We start from the raw sequence: 14,560 nt of genomic DNA, 5'->3' as shown, positions 1-14,560 counted from the left end.
GAGGTGGGGGAACCTTCCAGGCATGTGAATAAATGAAAGAATGATGCAGAACAACTTCAGTCCTTTAAACAAGGGCTGAAGATGAGGATAAGTCAGTCTGACAAAGAGCAGGGGGAAGAGCATTCCAAGCAGAGGGAACAGAACAAAGGCCTGGAGATAAGGAGTACTTGGCACATTTAAGGAACAGACAGGCTGGTGTTGATAACATCATCACATGGAGGCAAGACAGGCAGGAAATGAGCTGGAGGCAGAGGCAGAGGCAGGCTCTAGGTGGGCTAGTGCTCATGGGGGCGTGGGCCTTATCAGAAGGGCCATGGGGAGCCACTGATGACTCTTAAATAAGGGAGTTCTCGCAAGACAAAGCTGTGAGTGGCATCCAGGGGTCCTGATGCTTCATCTTAATTCTCAGGTAAGTGACTGTCCTGGATTAAACTGTGTTCCCCCCAAAATACGCCTTGGAATCCGGACCCCTACACCTGTGGAAGGTCCCAGGGGTGGGCGGGGATTAAATGGTTTGTGCGCAACTACTGACCTAAAGGTTGGTCATTTAAACCCACACGTGGTGTGGGTTCCATGGTGCCACAGAAGAAAGGCCTGGTGATCTATGCTCATAAAGATTATAGCCAAGAAAACCCTATGGAGCATTCTACTCTATAATACACGGGATTGCCATGAGTCTGTATCAGCTCTACTGCAAGGTTTTATACCTGTGGATACAATCCTGGTTGGAAATAGGGTTTTCTTTGTTAATGAGGCATCTCAGTGTAGGGTGTGTCCTAAACCTAATCACTTCTGAGTTACAAGGAGCAGCACGGGCACAGAGACAAGCACGCACAATGTGGGGGGAGAGAGATGCCTCGTGAAGGAGGAAGCAGGGCTACAGAAGCTGACAGACAAGGATCTTCCCCCAGAGCCCACAGAGAGAGAGCCTTCCCCTAGAGTGGGTGCCTTCAACTTGGACTTCTAGCCCCCTCACCTCAGCTGTGAGAAAATAAACTGCTGTCCTTTAAAGCCACCCACTTGTGGTATTTCTATTACAGCAGCAATAGAGAACTAGGAGGGTAGCTAAACCGCTGACTCCAAAATCCTAACTTACAAGAGGTCAAACTGTCACAAAGCCTCACGGTAGAACCTGTGCTAATTTAGAACTGTAGATAATTCAGGCATGGTCTACACGAGCCATACCAGTCAAAATGTTTGGAAAATATAAAATTTCAAAACACGTTTCTAAATCTTCCCTTACCAGGGTTTGAACCGTCAACCTTTTGGTTAACAGCCAAGTGCTTTAACCACTGGGCCTCCTGGGCTCCTTCTGTCTCTATGAGTTTGCCTATTCTGGACATTCTATATAAGTGGAGTCATACACTATGTGGTCATTTATGTCTGATGTCTTTCACTCAGTATAATATTTTCAAATGCGTTACAACCACTAACGCTTAGGCTATCAGTGGAACACAAACTGCACCACCCAGGGACAAATGGTTCTAGGATATGCAGTGAATAAACAACACCATTTCCCTGCCTTCTAGAACAATGCAGAGAACAGCAGAAAGAATGAGAGAGAAAAGAGGCGAGATTAGGAGAGAAAGACCCTGCTGCTGTCACTTCACGCACAGGGACAGCCGTAGAAGAAAACACAGCAGCGTTCTTGTCCTTCCTGCCCCCGCCCCCACCCAGACCCCACCCGTACCTTGATAGCCACGTGCCCCTCCACTTTGTCCATCTCGGCCAACAGTGCTGAGAGCAGAGACGACTTTCCACAGCCCACCTGGCCCACCACGGCCACCAAGGCACCTTCCGGAACGGAGAAGGTAATGCTGAAACAAAATCACACACCCTGTTATGTCGGCCACAGTGCTGTCTAAACGAGCCCAACGGGCTGATCCCCCTGCCCACTGGAACCTGGATTTATGGGAGTAAGACGGGTACGGAGTGGAGAGAGAGACGGAAGGCAGGGCTATTAGAAGCATTTAAGCAAAATTCCTTCCGCCATTTCTACTGCTGAGCTGGGCCCCGTGAACACTCTTGGGGGCCTCCCCATGTGGTGCATGTGACAGACAGCTGTGATGCAAGTACGTCTGACAAAATGGCAGCCAGAGAGACCAAAGAGATTGGGCGATGCTCAGAGAGCTGAAGAGCTGGTGATAACTTTGCCAGAGGGCACACGCAGGCGGCCTGAAGGAGCAGACGACGCAAAGCAAGTTCTGAAGGAGAAGTAAGCATATGCCAGACACAGAAGCTGCCAACAGCATAAGAAGAGGCCCAAAGGTGTGGAAGGACCAGGTGTGATCAATGACCAACGCGCTGATGACAGGGGAAGAGCAAGGTGAACATGAAGAGGTGGGTGGGGACCAGCCAGGCCTGGGAGGACCTCAAAGGCACTGGGCTAAGACAGTCACACTTCACCAACTGGGAGCCGCTGACATGAAAGAACCTGAGTTTCAGAAAGATGTTGTTACTGAAGTCATTTAACAAATAACAGTAAGTAAAGACCAGTAAGTAAACCCCAGAGGAGACTCCTGAGCTTAGAGCTGGCATCTGTCTATTTGTCAGTCTGAAGGACAGTGTCCCATGACATTGTGAGCTCTGACCTAGCTCCAGGTGGCGATGTTCAGAGAAAAAAGTGTTGCATGGGAGGCTGGCATCAGAACTGAACTGAGACATGGAAAAACGGGGATTTTTAATTTATGCTGATTATTATCTTTGTAACAGGTTTCAGCAGAGCTTCTGGACTAAGACAGACTAGGAAGAAAGGCCTGATGATCTACTTTTGAAAATAAGCCAGTGAAAACTTCATGCGTCACAAGGATCAATCGCTGGAGGAGGACATGGTGTTTGGTGAAGCAGAGGGCCAGTGAGGGGAGGGAGACCCTCGGTGAAATGACTGACACAACAGTACAATGACAGACTTGAATATTCTGGCTACTATAAGGATAACACAGCACCGGGCAACAAACGTTTTGTCCTGTTGTACATAAGGTCACCATGAGTCAGAGTCAACCCCACGGCAGCTATCTGTGTCTGTATCTAGTCGCTGTGAGGGGAATGGATTATGGGGCCAGAGAGGAACAGGAAGCCCGGTTAGGTGGCTAATGCCATTGTTCAGGCAAGATCTGAGTAATTTTATAGGCTGAAGAGAGGAAAGAGTTGAATGGAGAAAGGACTCGGGAGTCCAAGAGGGCAAGACAGCTTGGAACAGGAGGGTCTTTGAGACTGGAAAGATGGGAGGAAAGGATGTGGGCACAGATATTGATTACTTGGCTGGGGAGCAGGACAAGAGAGTAAAGCTAAAAGTGAAGCAGACAGGATTTAAGCTAGAAATAAGGAAGAACTTCCTAGACATGCAATCTCATCATGAACTTTCAAAGGCGGTTTTAGACAGACGTTTTCTCTGAAGTTTTGTCTCCACCATGGCCCCCTGAATAAAATATAACAGGTAATTGTTTAGCGGGGCAGGGTATAAGTGTGGCCTCCTAACAGTCTTCCCGGCCCCATTCTGGGGACTCCTTAAGGAGGCCTAAAAGAGTCGTTGAGCAAGGATGCTGCGTGCTTTGGAAAGATAAGGCCCGGGGTGGGTGAATGAGACACCAGCCTGGGAGGTGGTGAGAAAGGGTGAACCCGGTGACCCAGGGACCTTGGGGAGGACAGGCAAGAATGGTCCCATCCTGGCAGACTCATAGCCTCAGGCCTGGCTAGCCAATCAGTGAGCACAGTGTGGGCAGGTAAGAGGCCAGTGGCCCGCTAGTGAAGTAGGTGGGACACACACCTGCGGGTGCTGGGGGCCATCTGCCACCATGAGGGGAGAAGCCACTTGAGAACAAAGCAAAGCCAAGCGAGAACCCTGGGGGCACTGTATGAGCCCCAGGATCCCACCATATCTGAAAGTGGGACTTCTCAGTTATGTAGGCCGAAAACTTCCCCTCTTTTGCCTGAGCCAGTTTGTGCAAGGTTCCTGTCACTAACAATCAGAGGGAGCCCTCTGTGCCAAACTAGCCCTATTTTCCAGAGGGGTAAACTGAGGCTCGGAAAGGCAAAGTGAGCTGTTCAAGGTCCCAAAGTTAGAACGTGGCGGAAGCTCAAAGCCATCTTTGAACACGTGTGTGCACGTCCTAGCTTACCCACTCAGCGTGGGCGGGTCGCTCCTGGCCCAGGTGAAGGTTGCGTTCCTCACGGTGATGCTGTTCGAGCCCCCACCTGGAAAGCACCACAGACAACATGTCAGGGGTAAATAAAGTCACAGGATGCGAGGGAGCAGAATGCTCTTACTTTTCTTTTTTCTAATCAAGTGGTTCAACACTTGGCCCTAGACATTATCTGCTTACATCAGCCACTTGCTGAAAGAAGAACCCAAACAGGCAGTTTTGGAGGTGGCCTCAGACTCAGAAAGCAGAAGGAAACCACAAGAAAGTTCTGCCTCGAAAGAGAAGAGTTTGCATCATTAGACGTGCAACTCGGGAGACGGCTGCAGAGGCAGGTGGGCCCATGAGGGTGATTGGCTGCAAGGGGACCCCTCAGCCTGCCTGTGGCTGCTCTGGCTGGGGTGGGTCAAGTAGAAGCCAAGGTCCATGGGGGAATCAGCACGTCCCTCATGCAAACACAGCCCCCTTCCTTTAAATTCAAAGCAGGGCCCTTAGTCCTTCCACGCCTGGATCATGGGCAGCGTCTTCGCATCTCCCTGCCTCCACTCTCACCACCCTGCACACACTACAGCACAGCAGGTCAATCTTTCCAAAATACCAGTCACAATAAACTAAAAAAAAGTGGGCTACCGAACAGGAAGTACGGTTTTAAGGCACAGGGGAAGGGAGGGTTGCTTTTAAGACAATGCATTAGTGCAACATGACCCCACGTGATTCTAAGCCTCCCAGCATCTGTGCCTTTGTTTACTTTTCCTCTCTGTATTTTCCTTTTACATCATGTCTCTTATTTAAAGCTATAAGCCTCCTTAAAACCACCTAGAGATAAGAGGGGGTATTTTTTAAGTTGTCAAATGAAGAAATAAATTCCCCCGTACATTAAAGAGATAAAAGCCTGGGGTAAAACGTAATCAGTTATCAGCTAACCTAAACTTCCTCCCTCACCTCCCTTGAAACAGAGAATGAATGCGGAAACTGGAAGATGCTATTTGAGAAATTTAAGAAAAGCCGCTGGGGTCAGGCAAGCTACAGAGTACAGGGAGACCTGGCCGCCAGGCTGCCGCGAGAGGAGAGCGTGGACAAACGCTTCAGAAAGTTAGCGTGCCTCAGAGACCCACTAGGACAGAAAGGAGGGTTGAGGGAGGGCAAGGGGTGTTCCCACACTTGCTGTGAGCCGTGAACAACTTCAGCAGCAACTTGAAACCTCTGCCAGCCGCTTCATATTTCAGCCCATTGTTTGGCAGAGAAATGTGACCCCAGAGCAGATGGCATTGTTCCCACAGTTCCCCTATCGTATGAGGGGATTCGCTCAGGATTGCAGAAAACGGATGATCACAGGCCAGGGATGTCGGCAGCAAGATTCTGGCATCCACTAGGGCAGCAGTTCTCAACTGGGGGTGACTCTGCCCCCCAGGGGATGTTTGGCAATGTCCAGGAAGTCCCTGGGTGGCGCCAACAGTTAAATACTCAGCTACTAGCGGAAAGGTTGGCAGTTCTAACCCGCCCAGAGATGCCCTGGAAGACAGGCCTGGCAACATGCCTCCAAAAGGTCACAGTCTTGAAAACCCTATGGAGCAGTTCTGCTCTGCACACACGGGGTTACCACGAGTCGGAATCAACTCGATCGCAACTAACAACAAACAGACATTTTTGGCTGTCAAAGCTTGAAGTGGGACGGTGTTACTGGCATCTAACTGAGAGGGGCAAGGATGCTGATCAACCTCCTACAATAAACACACGGGACAGTCTCCACAACAAAGAATGATCTGGCCCCAGATGGCATAGTGCTGAGGTGGAGAACCCTGCTCTAGGCTCACGCTAGAGAAGTAACAACACTGTGATCATTTGTTCAGCATCTTCTATGCGTACTAGGTATTTTAGGTGCCACTGAAGACACTGGAAAGCCTACCAGGTGCTAGGCACTGCTCACGTATTTGAACTAATCCATACATACATTCTTTCCCCTGATAGTACTGACTGAGCTCTGGAGCCAGACTATGTGGGTTTGAATCTCTGTGCTGCCACTTACTAGCTGGATAGCCATGGGCAAGTTACTAGACTTCTCTGGGCCTTCATTTTCCTTGTCTGTAAGACAGGATGGACGATTATGAACTTGACCTCCTTGGGCTTGGGGAGAGTAAATAAGGCAATACATGAAGAACACTTGGGACTCCCTTTACCAAGAGGATCTTCCTGAGGACGGTGTCGGCGTCGTTTACCCCTAACATCTACAACCTGTGACATCAGATTTTTAAAGGGCTTTATGTGAACTGTGATTCTATAATTTTTCTAAGCATGTTTAAATGGGTAACAAAATCATGTTTATATACTAATGCTGTTAAGAAAAATCAGCCATGAAAAACTGATGGTATTCATTAGGTTTTAAATGAATGGAGCAGTTCCTTGTAACAACAATTGTGAAGGAAATAAAACCCTAACTTAGTGTATATTCAATTTAAATGGTTATGTATTTTTAAACTGCTAAGAAAAACAACTTTGTACATCTGAAGTTTTTTTTTGAACAGCTTTTCATTTGCAATATCTTAATGTGGAATTTAACCCTTACCAAAAAATGAAGCTGGCAAAAACAAACTTCTAGCAGACACTTTTTTAAATGAATGATGGTAGCCTAAAACTTCATATTTTTATAAAGTATTGTAGTGTTGGGAGAAAGATGCGGCAGTTTGCTCCCATAAAGGTTACAGTCTTGGAAACCCTATGCGGCAGTTCTACTCTGTCCTATAGGGTCGCTAGGAGCTGGAATCCACTCAACAGCAATGGGTTTTATGGGTTTACTGAATATAGTTTTGTGGATAATTGAAATAAAAAATTTCATTGAATGCAAAAAAAAAACAAAAAAAAAAGAGTACTTGGGACAACGCTTGGCATACAGCAGATGCTCAATAAACTTCAGCAAGGCAGCACAGTACAACAGGTGGAGCAGACTACACCAACCAGCTGCTGGATGCAAATCCTGCCTCTATTCTGATTCGCTGTGCAATCTCAGACAAGTTACTTGGGCCAGTTTGCCCATTTTCTCTCAGCAGGCTGTGGTGAGTAGCAGCTGAGTTAGTGTGTTTACATCCTTAGACCAGACCATGCAGCGCATGAGCAGCATGTGAGAGAGGTCACTGCTGTGGGTGCTACTAATATTCATCAATGTATTTATTTATTAATAAATAATTTATTAACATTTATTACTTTATTAAGTGCCAGGAGATTCAGCTGCAAACAAGACCCCTGCTCTCGGAAGTCAACTAGAAAAGGAGAAACCAGTGAGCTACAGAATTAACAAACCTTCCAATAAAACTCACACAACACTCTGCCAAGAAAGGCACCTTTACTCCCATCACCCAGATGACAAAACTGAGGCTCAGAGCAGTGAAGTGACCTGCTCAAATATACACAGCCAGTAGGTGGTGGAGGTTGGTCAGGCACCAAGGCCCTCGTGTGCCTGTCTGCCTGTCCAGAATGGATCCAAGGTCCTGGGTCTGGAAGCAGATCCCCAGGAGGAGGCCTCACCCAGAGGCCGCCTCCCAGCAAGAAAGCGAGTTCATCCTCCTGGGATGTGTCAGGTAAAAGAGAAGTCTCCCCTCGCCTCCCGCTCCCCTCTGCAGAGACCTTGCTCCCTGGGGCCGTGCAGACAAGCTGCCAGGAGGAGCCAATCCCCAAGGTAGCCAAAGAGAAGGAACCACGGTGGGAGGACGCCATGTGGTCTTGGAGGGGCCCACACGTACCATCTTTGACAGGCTGCCGTTCGATGCTGCTGGGCTCCAGCTCCTCCTGGGAGAGGAAGATCCTGAGGCGTTTCAGGGAGACACTCGCCTAGACGGACAGCAATTACAGGGTATGGTTATTTTTAAAAGCATTTCTAAAAAGCAACGCGAAGCTACACCTACAAAACGGACTGGAGCTAATGTTCAGGGGTCACCCCTGGGTACAAAGGAAACCCCATCCTCTTTTATTGCTGAAGGCTTCAAGTTTCCCACAACAAATGTACGTTTTAGAATCAGATATAAAACACGTTTTGGGGTCTCATTTGTTTTGCTTTAAAAGCACACAGGTAGCATGAAAAGCAGGGCAGGGGGCCTATCTTAGATTAAAAAGAATAGAAGATTTATGGTGATGGGAAATTTGGCAACAATTATGTGATGGTTGCACACCATGATTAATATAATTGATATCACTAAATTGTACACCTGAAAGATGTTGAATTGACAAATGTTGTGTTATACAGATTTTTACAATTAAAAAACAAAAAGGGAACATAAGAATCCTAACAACCAAATGCAGTTAAGTCCTGATTCAAACAGCCCAGCTGTCTAAGGACATGCTGAAGATAATCTACAAAATTTTAATGTGGATTAGGTATTATTTCAAGGAGTCCTGGTGGCACAGTGGTTAAGCACTCGGCTGCTAACCAGTAGGTTGGCGGTTCAAACCCACCAGCTGCTCCTCAGGAGAAAGATGTGGCAGTCCACTTCCATAAAGATTTACAGCCTGGGAAACCCTACGGAGCAGTTCTACTCTGTCCTATAGGGTCACTATGAGTTGGAATCAACGGCAATGGGTTTGGTTCAGGTATTATTTTAAGAAATTATTGCTAATTTTGGTAGGTATGAGGAAAGTGTCATAATTATGAAAGATGAGATACATGCTGAAGTATTTACAGTGAAATATCATGAGGTCGAATTTGCTTTAAAATTCTTTGACAAAGAAAGGAAGGAATGAAGGGAGGGAGGGAGGCAGTGAAAGGGTTAGATGAAGCAAGAGTGGCAAAAGGTGGAGAGTGTCGTCTCTGGGTGATGGGAACATGGGGGCTCATTACACTAGCCTTACTTCTGTGTACATTTGAAATTTCTCGAAATAAAAAGTTTTTATTTTTAATAAAGCCTACGACTGGAATAATCATCATACAGTTGATTCATCTACATGGCTCGGATTGGGAGTTCTCCAAAACGAACGTGTATGATGCTAAAGAGAAGACTGTGGAAAATACTAGTGGCAGAAAAGTGGTAGGAGCCACTTCAAATAGTGCAAAAGGGTCACGAACTAGACAATTTCCTGTCAAAGAGTCATTCATATGCATTTTAGGGATTCTAGGGGGTCTACCGCCCCAAAAGAAAAAACAACCAGTTGCCATCAAGTCAATTTTGACTCATGACGACCCTCTGTGTGTCAGAGTAGACCTGTGCTCCACAGGGTTTTCAAGGCTGTGATATCCTGGGAACAGACTGCCAGGTCTTTCTTCCCAGGCACCTCTGTGTGGGTTTAAATTGCCAACCCCTTGGGTGTGTTGGTTACTAGTCAAGCACTTAACTGTCTGTGCCCAGGGACTCCATCCAAACCCCAAACCTACTGCCATCAAGTCAATTCTGACTCAGCAACCCTATAGGACAGAGTAGGACTACCCCATAGGATTTCCAAGGCTGTAAATCTTTACAGAAGCAGACTGCCTCATCTTTTTCCTGTGGAGTGGTTGGTGGGTTCGAACCACTGACCTTTCGGTTAGTAGCTGAGCACTTTAACCACTGCGCCACCAGGGCTCCTCAGGGACTCCATAGGCAGGAGTTTTTCAAATGGTGGGTCAAGACCTATTAGTGAGTGGTGAAACCAATTTAGTAGGTCAAGAGGCGCATTTTTTTAAAAATAGGATTGTATAGTATAGGCTAGGCTAGGACAGGACAGGGCAAGGCAGGGTAGAACACAAGAGAACACAGTATTTCAGAATAAATTTCACAGAGCAAGAGAAAGTCTTGCTGCAGTAAACTTTTCTTTCTGAGGTTCCCTGCCAAGAAGTAAAACGTATTTACTTTGAGCGTGATCAAAAAAGCATGAAAGCCCATTTATGTGGAATACCTAAATAGGCAAATGTACAGAGACCAAAGCTTGTTAGTGGTTACAAGGGGAGGGGCGGGGGGCAGGACGTGATCCACAGGGGACACTGAGCTTCCACTAGTGGCAAAGGGACAGTTTGGAAACAGTGGTGACGGCTGCGCAACATGAACGAGATCACAATGTCAATGAGTTGCACACATAAAACGTGGTGAACTGGTAACTGTTTTATCAATTTTTACCACAATAAAAAAAACTATTTTGTTAAAAATTGGAAAATATCTGGAATGTCATACACCAAAACTTTCACAGGACGTGGGAGGATTATGAGTAAGTTTAAATTTCTTCCTTATGCTTATCCGTATTTTCCAATTCACCTACGATGGAGATAAATTACTTAGGTAATAAAAAAGTTTAAAACTTTAGAAAAAAAGGTATGAAAGCCTCATCCTCGCCAAGCCCACGGGTACAGTGGGAATTGTGACTGAAGGAAGCTATATGGAGGGGCACTTTAACGTCTCTGGCTTGGCTTCCCCAGAGGCCCCTCGGAGCCCTCCTGGCCTTGCCCTGTACCTGCACGATGCTGCTGATGACCATGGGGAGAATGTTCAGGGGGAACCGCAGGATGTTGAACAAGGCCAAGGACACGAAGGCTTTCTGGGCGTCCAGGATGTTGTTCTTGTCGACAGTCACGTAGACGGCAAATGTACACAGGGCCACCTGGAAGCAGAACATCGACATCGACGTCCGTCCTCGCGCGAGCATCACAGGAGCACCCGATACTCCTGCGGCGATGCATCCAGCCTCCCTGCAGGGGATGCACTGGGCGACCACTGTGTCTGGCACACAGGAGGCGCTCACTCAACACACACTCAGAGAACGAACTGGATGAATGAATGACCAGGAGCCCAGAGCCCCGGCCTCTCCCACCTACTTGCTTAGCGGCACACTGGCTGGGTGTTCTCGCTTTTCCTCACCAGCACCAAGCACAATTAATCTCACCTCTGAGCCTCTGCCCTGCAGTTTCCTCTACCAGAAACACTCTTCCCACCCTGATAGGGGCCTGGTGGCCCCCCTCATCCTTCAGGGATGCCTGTCCCCCCGGCCCCTGCATTCTGCCCAAAACAGCCCACCATCGCTCTCTGGCCTGTTACCCTGGCTTGTTTGTATTCCTAGCACCTATCACTTACATTATGCTATTACAGTTACCGGGTACATTTGTTAAATATATTATCTATTATCTGTCTCCCACTGTGGTATGATGGATCGCTTTTGTGTGGCCTTTCTTGTCATGGTCTTGTAACAATCACTTGGCTGCGACTGTGGTAACGGTAACTGTGGCCCACCAAGGTCAGTTTTGCCATCCCGCTAGACTTAAAGAGAGCCAATTCCAAAGTGGGGGAGAGGATTCCACCGCCAACCACGGAGGGAGAGCCAAGAGTGGAGCGTGTCCTTTGGAACCAGGACCCTGCGCTGAGAAGCTCCTAGAACCAGGAGACAGAGACAGAGAGAGAGTGAGAGCTGTTAACATGAAGATGGCAAGAAGCAGTGGCAGAGAAACAGCGGCAGGAGAGACGGGCAAGGGACGGCGCAGTAGGCTTCCTGGCCCACGGAGCGAGAAAGCTGAGTGCCTTTGGGCTGAGGCTGACTGATGGAGTGGGGTGCCTCCAGGCACTTATTGATAGAGCTAAAAGAGCTTTGTAACACTTGCCTGAACAGGCCACAGGCCAAAAGGTCAGAGAGAGACATGCCTGTGGCACAGCTGGGGAGAGGCTGTCCTGATGGAAGAACTGTATCCTGAGTGTTCCTGAGCTTGAAATGTAACCTGTTACTCTGTAATAAACCCCATAATCTTGAGTATGGGCTGTGAGTTCTGTATGGCCACTGCAGTGAATTATCAAACCCAGCATAGAAGTAGAGAGTGCCGTGGGAGGGATGGTTGCTGTCAGAATTGGTAAAGATGGCAGAGAGAGAAGGCATATCTGACCTGCACCTCATAGGAATCAGCCTTGGGTTGTTGATCTTGATTCTCCTTCCCCCTTGTGAAGAGAGAGGAGGTCAGACACCACACCCATGTCATTTTTACACCCATACTTAGGCGAGAACTCTTGTTTTGTACATGGCTGCATCCTCGATGCCTAGAACAAGCCCTGGTGCACAGAAGCTGCTCACTACTGACGGTTTGAATAAATAAGACCTTGGGCATGGGATACCCCCTCCCTGCTTCTGTCATCTCACCTGTAAAGAGGGTGGAGGATTAATGCCATTCTTTAAATTCCTTCCAGATCATATAAAGGAAAGGAGCAAGTAAAAAGAAAGAAGGAAAAAAACATTAACAGCAAGTGGATCTCCCAAGGCCACTCCCTTCCCCAAGAAGTCAGACTTAAGTCCTGCAGTGGTTCCCAGGGTTACACAACAAAGCTCAGAGACAACCTAAACTTGGGGCAGTGGCTTGAGAGTGCAGCATCTTACACCCGGGCACTGCCGCCTCTCCAGGAGAAAGGACAGCCCCTGAGTACTACAGGCCAGGCTGCTTTTCCTGGGAAGGAGGTGGAAGGGCACTGCACGGGATTTCTGTGGCCCAACATGCGCTGGGTGGGCCTGCCCAGCCCACCCCTGCTGGGAAGAGGGCAGCGCCAGGCATCGCCAGGGGAGGTTACCGGCAGGTATCCCACAAGATCACCCAGTCCATGCGATCATGAGCAATCTGGAAAATCTCAGTCCCTGGCAAGTGGACAAAACCTCTTGATCCCATTTTGGCCCGGTGCTCCTAGGTCCATTCAAGGTTTCCTGGGGGGAAATAGACTCGCTGGGTCCCTGCATTTTTGAGCTCAGGGCAGACAGACGAGAAGTCAGGAGGTTCCCACTAGAGCCCTGCTCAGGGGTAACTGTGGTACTGTGTATTTTCACAGCTGCCTAAATCCTTTGTACCCTATCGGGAGGTGGCAAAACCTAAAAATTAAAATCGTAAATTCTGCTGCATATCAGCTGTGTGACCTTGACCCTTGGTGTGTCACCTCTATAAGCAAACCTGTTTTCCCATCTGTAAAATGGGGATCATGATACACCTTTGCGGGGTTGCTGGGAGCATGAGTAAGGTGGCTTACGTAGCGTGGTCAGCACGGTGCCTGGGGCACATGAAACTCAACCTATGGCAGCTGTATTTCCTCTTGCAGGACTAAGTCCAAGGCCTTTGGTCCGCTCTTCCAAAGAATCTATTAACCTGGGCCCAGGAACAACGGGCTGGGAAGCAGAGCTGGTTCCTGTTCTGGCTCGGACATTAACAAGTTAGATGACACTGGTGCAAGGCACAGAAATTTTCCAGGCTCCACAGACAAGGGTGAGGCAGGCACTCAAAGCACCACCGCTAAAAGGTCCCCAGGACGTCCACACACAGTAGCTCCCCTCACACAAGCACAAGGATACCCTGGCCTTTTTATCCAAAGATATTCTTTATTCAAAACATGTCCAAACAACGGTGTATTATTCAGCCATGAAAAGGAATGAAGCACTGATACATGCTACAACATGAATGAACCTCGGAAACATCACGCTAAGTGAAAGAAACCAGACATAAAAGACCACACACTATACGATTCCATTTACGTGAGGTGTTCGGAATAGGCGAATCCACAGCGACAGAAAGTAGATCAGTGGTTGCTTAGGGCTGAGGGGGAGTCCCTGGGTGGTGCAAACAGTTAATGCGCTTGGCTACTAACCGAAAGATTGGAAGTTCGAGTCCACCCAGAGGTGCCTTGGAAGAAAGGCCTGGCAATTTACTTCTGAAAAATGAGCTGTAGAAAACCCTGTGGAGCATAGCTCTACTCTGACACACATGGGGGGTTACCATGAGTCAGAATCGACTCAGTGGCAACTGGCTGGATAGGGCCGGGTCAGGGGGAAATGGGGAGTAATGTCTGTTAACGGGTACAGGTTTTTTTTCAAGGTGATGAAAATGCTCTGGAATTAGATAGTGGTGATGGCCGCGCAACTGTGTGAATATATTAAAAACTACTGAACTGTATACTTTAAAATGGTGAAATACATCACAATAAAAATAATAAATTAAAAAAAATTAAAAACCAACCTCTCCCAAATCAGCCTATTTTACTCAATGTAGAAGCCAAAGTCTTGGCTGGGGCCCCTGGGCCCACCTGATCTGAATCTGCCCCTTCTCTGTAACTTGTCTGGCAACCCCCCGCTACCGCTCTCCCCCTCGCTCCTTCTGTTTCAGCCCCACTGGCCTCCATGGTTATTCCTCCTATAAGCAGGCACATCCTGCCTGAGGACCTCTGCACTCACTCTCCCTCCACCTGGGTCACCCCCTCACCTCCTTCAGGCCTTTTTTCAAGTCTCACCTTCTCAGTGAGGCCTTCAACCATCCTACTTAAAAGTGCAAGCCCTCCTTGTCCCTCTGACCCAAACCTATTTTTTTCTCCATAATACTTATGACAGTTTAGCACACTGAACGGTTTATTTATTAGGTCTATTGTCTATTGTCTGTCTCTCCCGGTTAGAATGAATGCTCCATGAAGGCAGGGATTTTTATCTGTTAACTGCTTGTACTCAGTAAGGGTGGGTGGGTTGGA

The 14,560-nt window shown here is 47.9% G+C and overlaps 1 protein-coding gene across 1 annotated transcript in view; it reads right to left on the bottom strand.

Moving 5' to 3' along the window:
- ABCC1 (ATP binding cassette subfamily C member 1 (ABCC1 blood group)) overlaps positions 1–14,560 on the bottom strand; it is a 167,879-nt gene that overhangs the window by 42,471 nt on the left and 110,848 nt on the right. The window contains exons 13-16 of the mRNA XM_004373287.3: positions 10,545–10,691; positions 7,874–7,961; positions 4,119–4,194; positions 1,691–1,817 (exon numbers count right to left, since the gene is read on the bottom strand). Of these exons, the coding sequence (XP_004373344.1) occupies positions 1,691–1,817; positions 4,119–4,194; positions 7,874–7,961; positions 10,545–10,691 (438 nt within the window). The remainder of the gene's footprint in view (positions 1–1,690; positions 1,818–4,118; positions 4,195–7,873; positions 7,962–10,544; positions 10,692–14,560) is intronic.

Source organism: Trichechus manatus, unplaced genomic scaffold, assembly GCF_000243295.1.
Source record: "Trichechus manatus latirostris isolate Lorelei unplaced genomic scaffold, TriManLat1.0 scaffold00024, whole genome shotgun sequence".
Lineage (NCBI taxonomy): Eukaryota > Metazoa > Chordata > Mammalia > Sirenia > Trichechidae > Trichechus > Trichechus manatus.
Note: the sequence above shows the minus strand (reverse complement) of the source record. Positions and strands in the feature narration are given on the sequence as shown.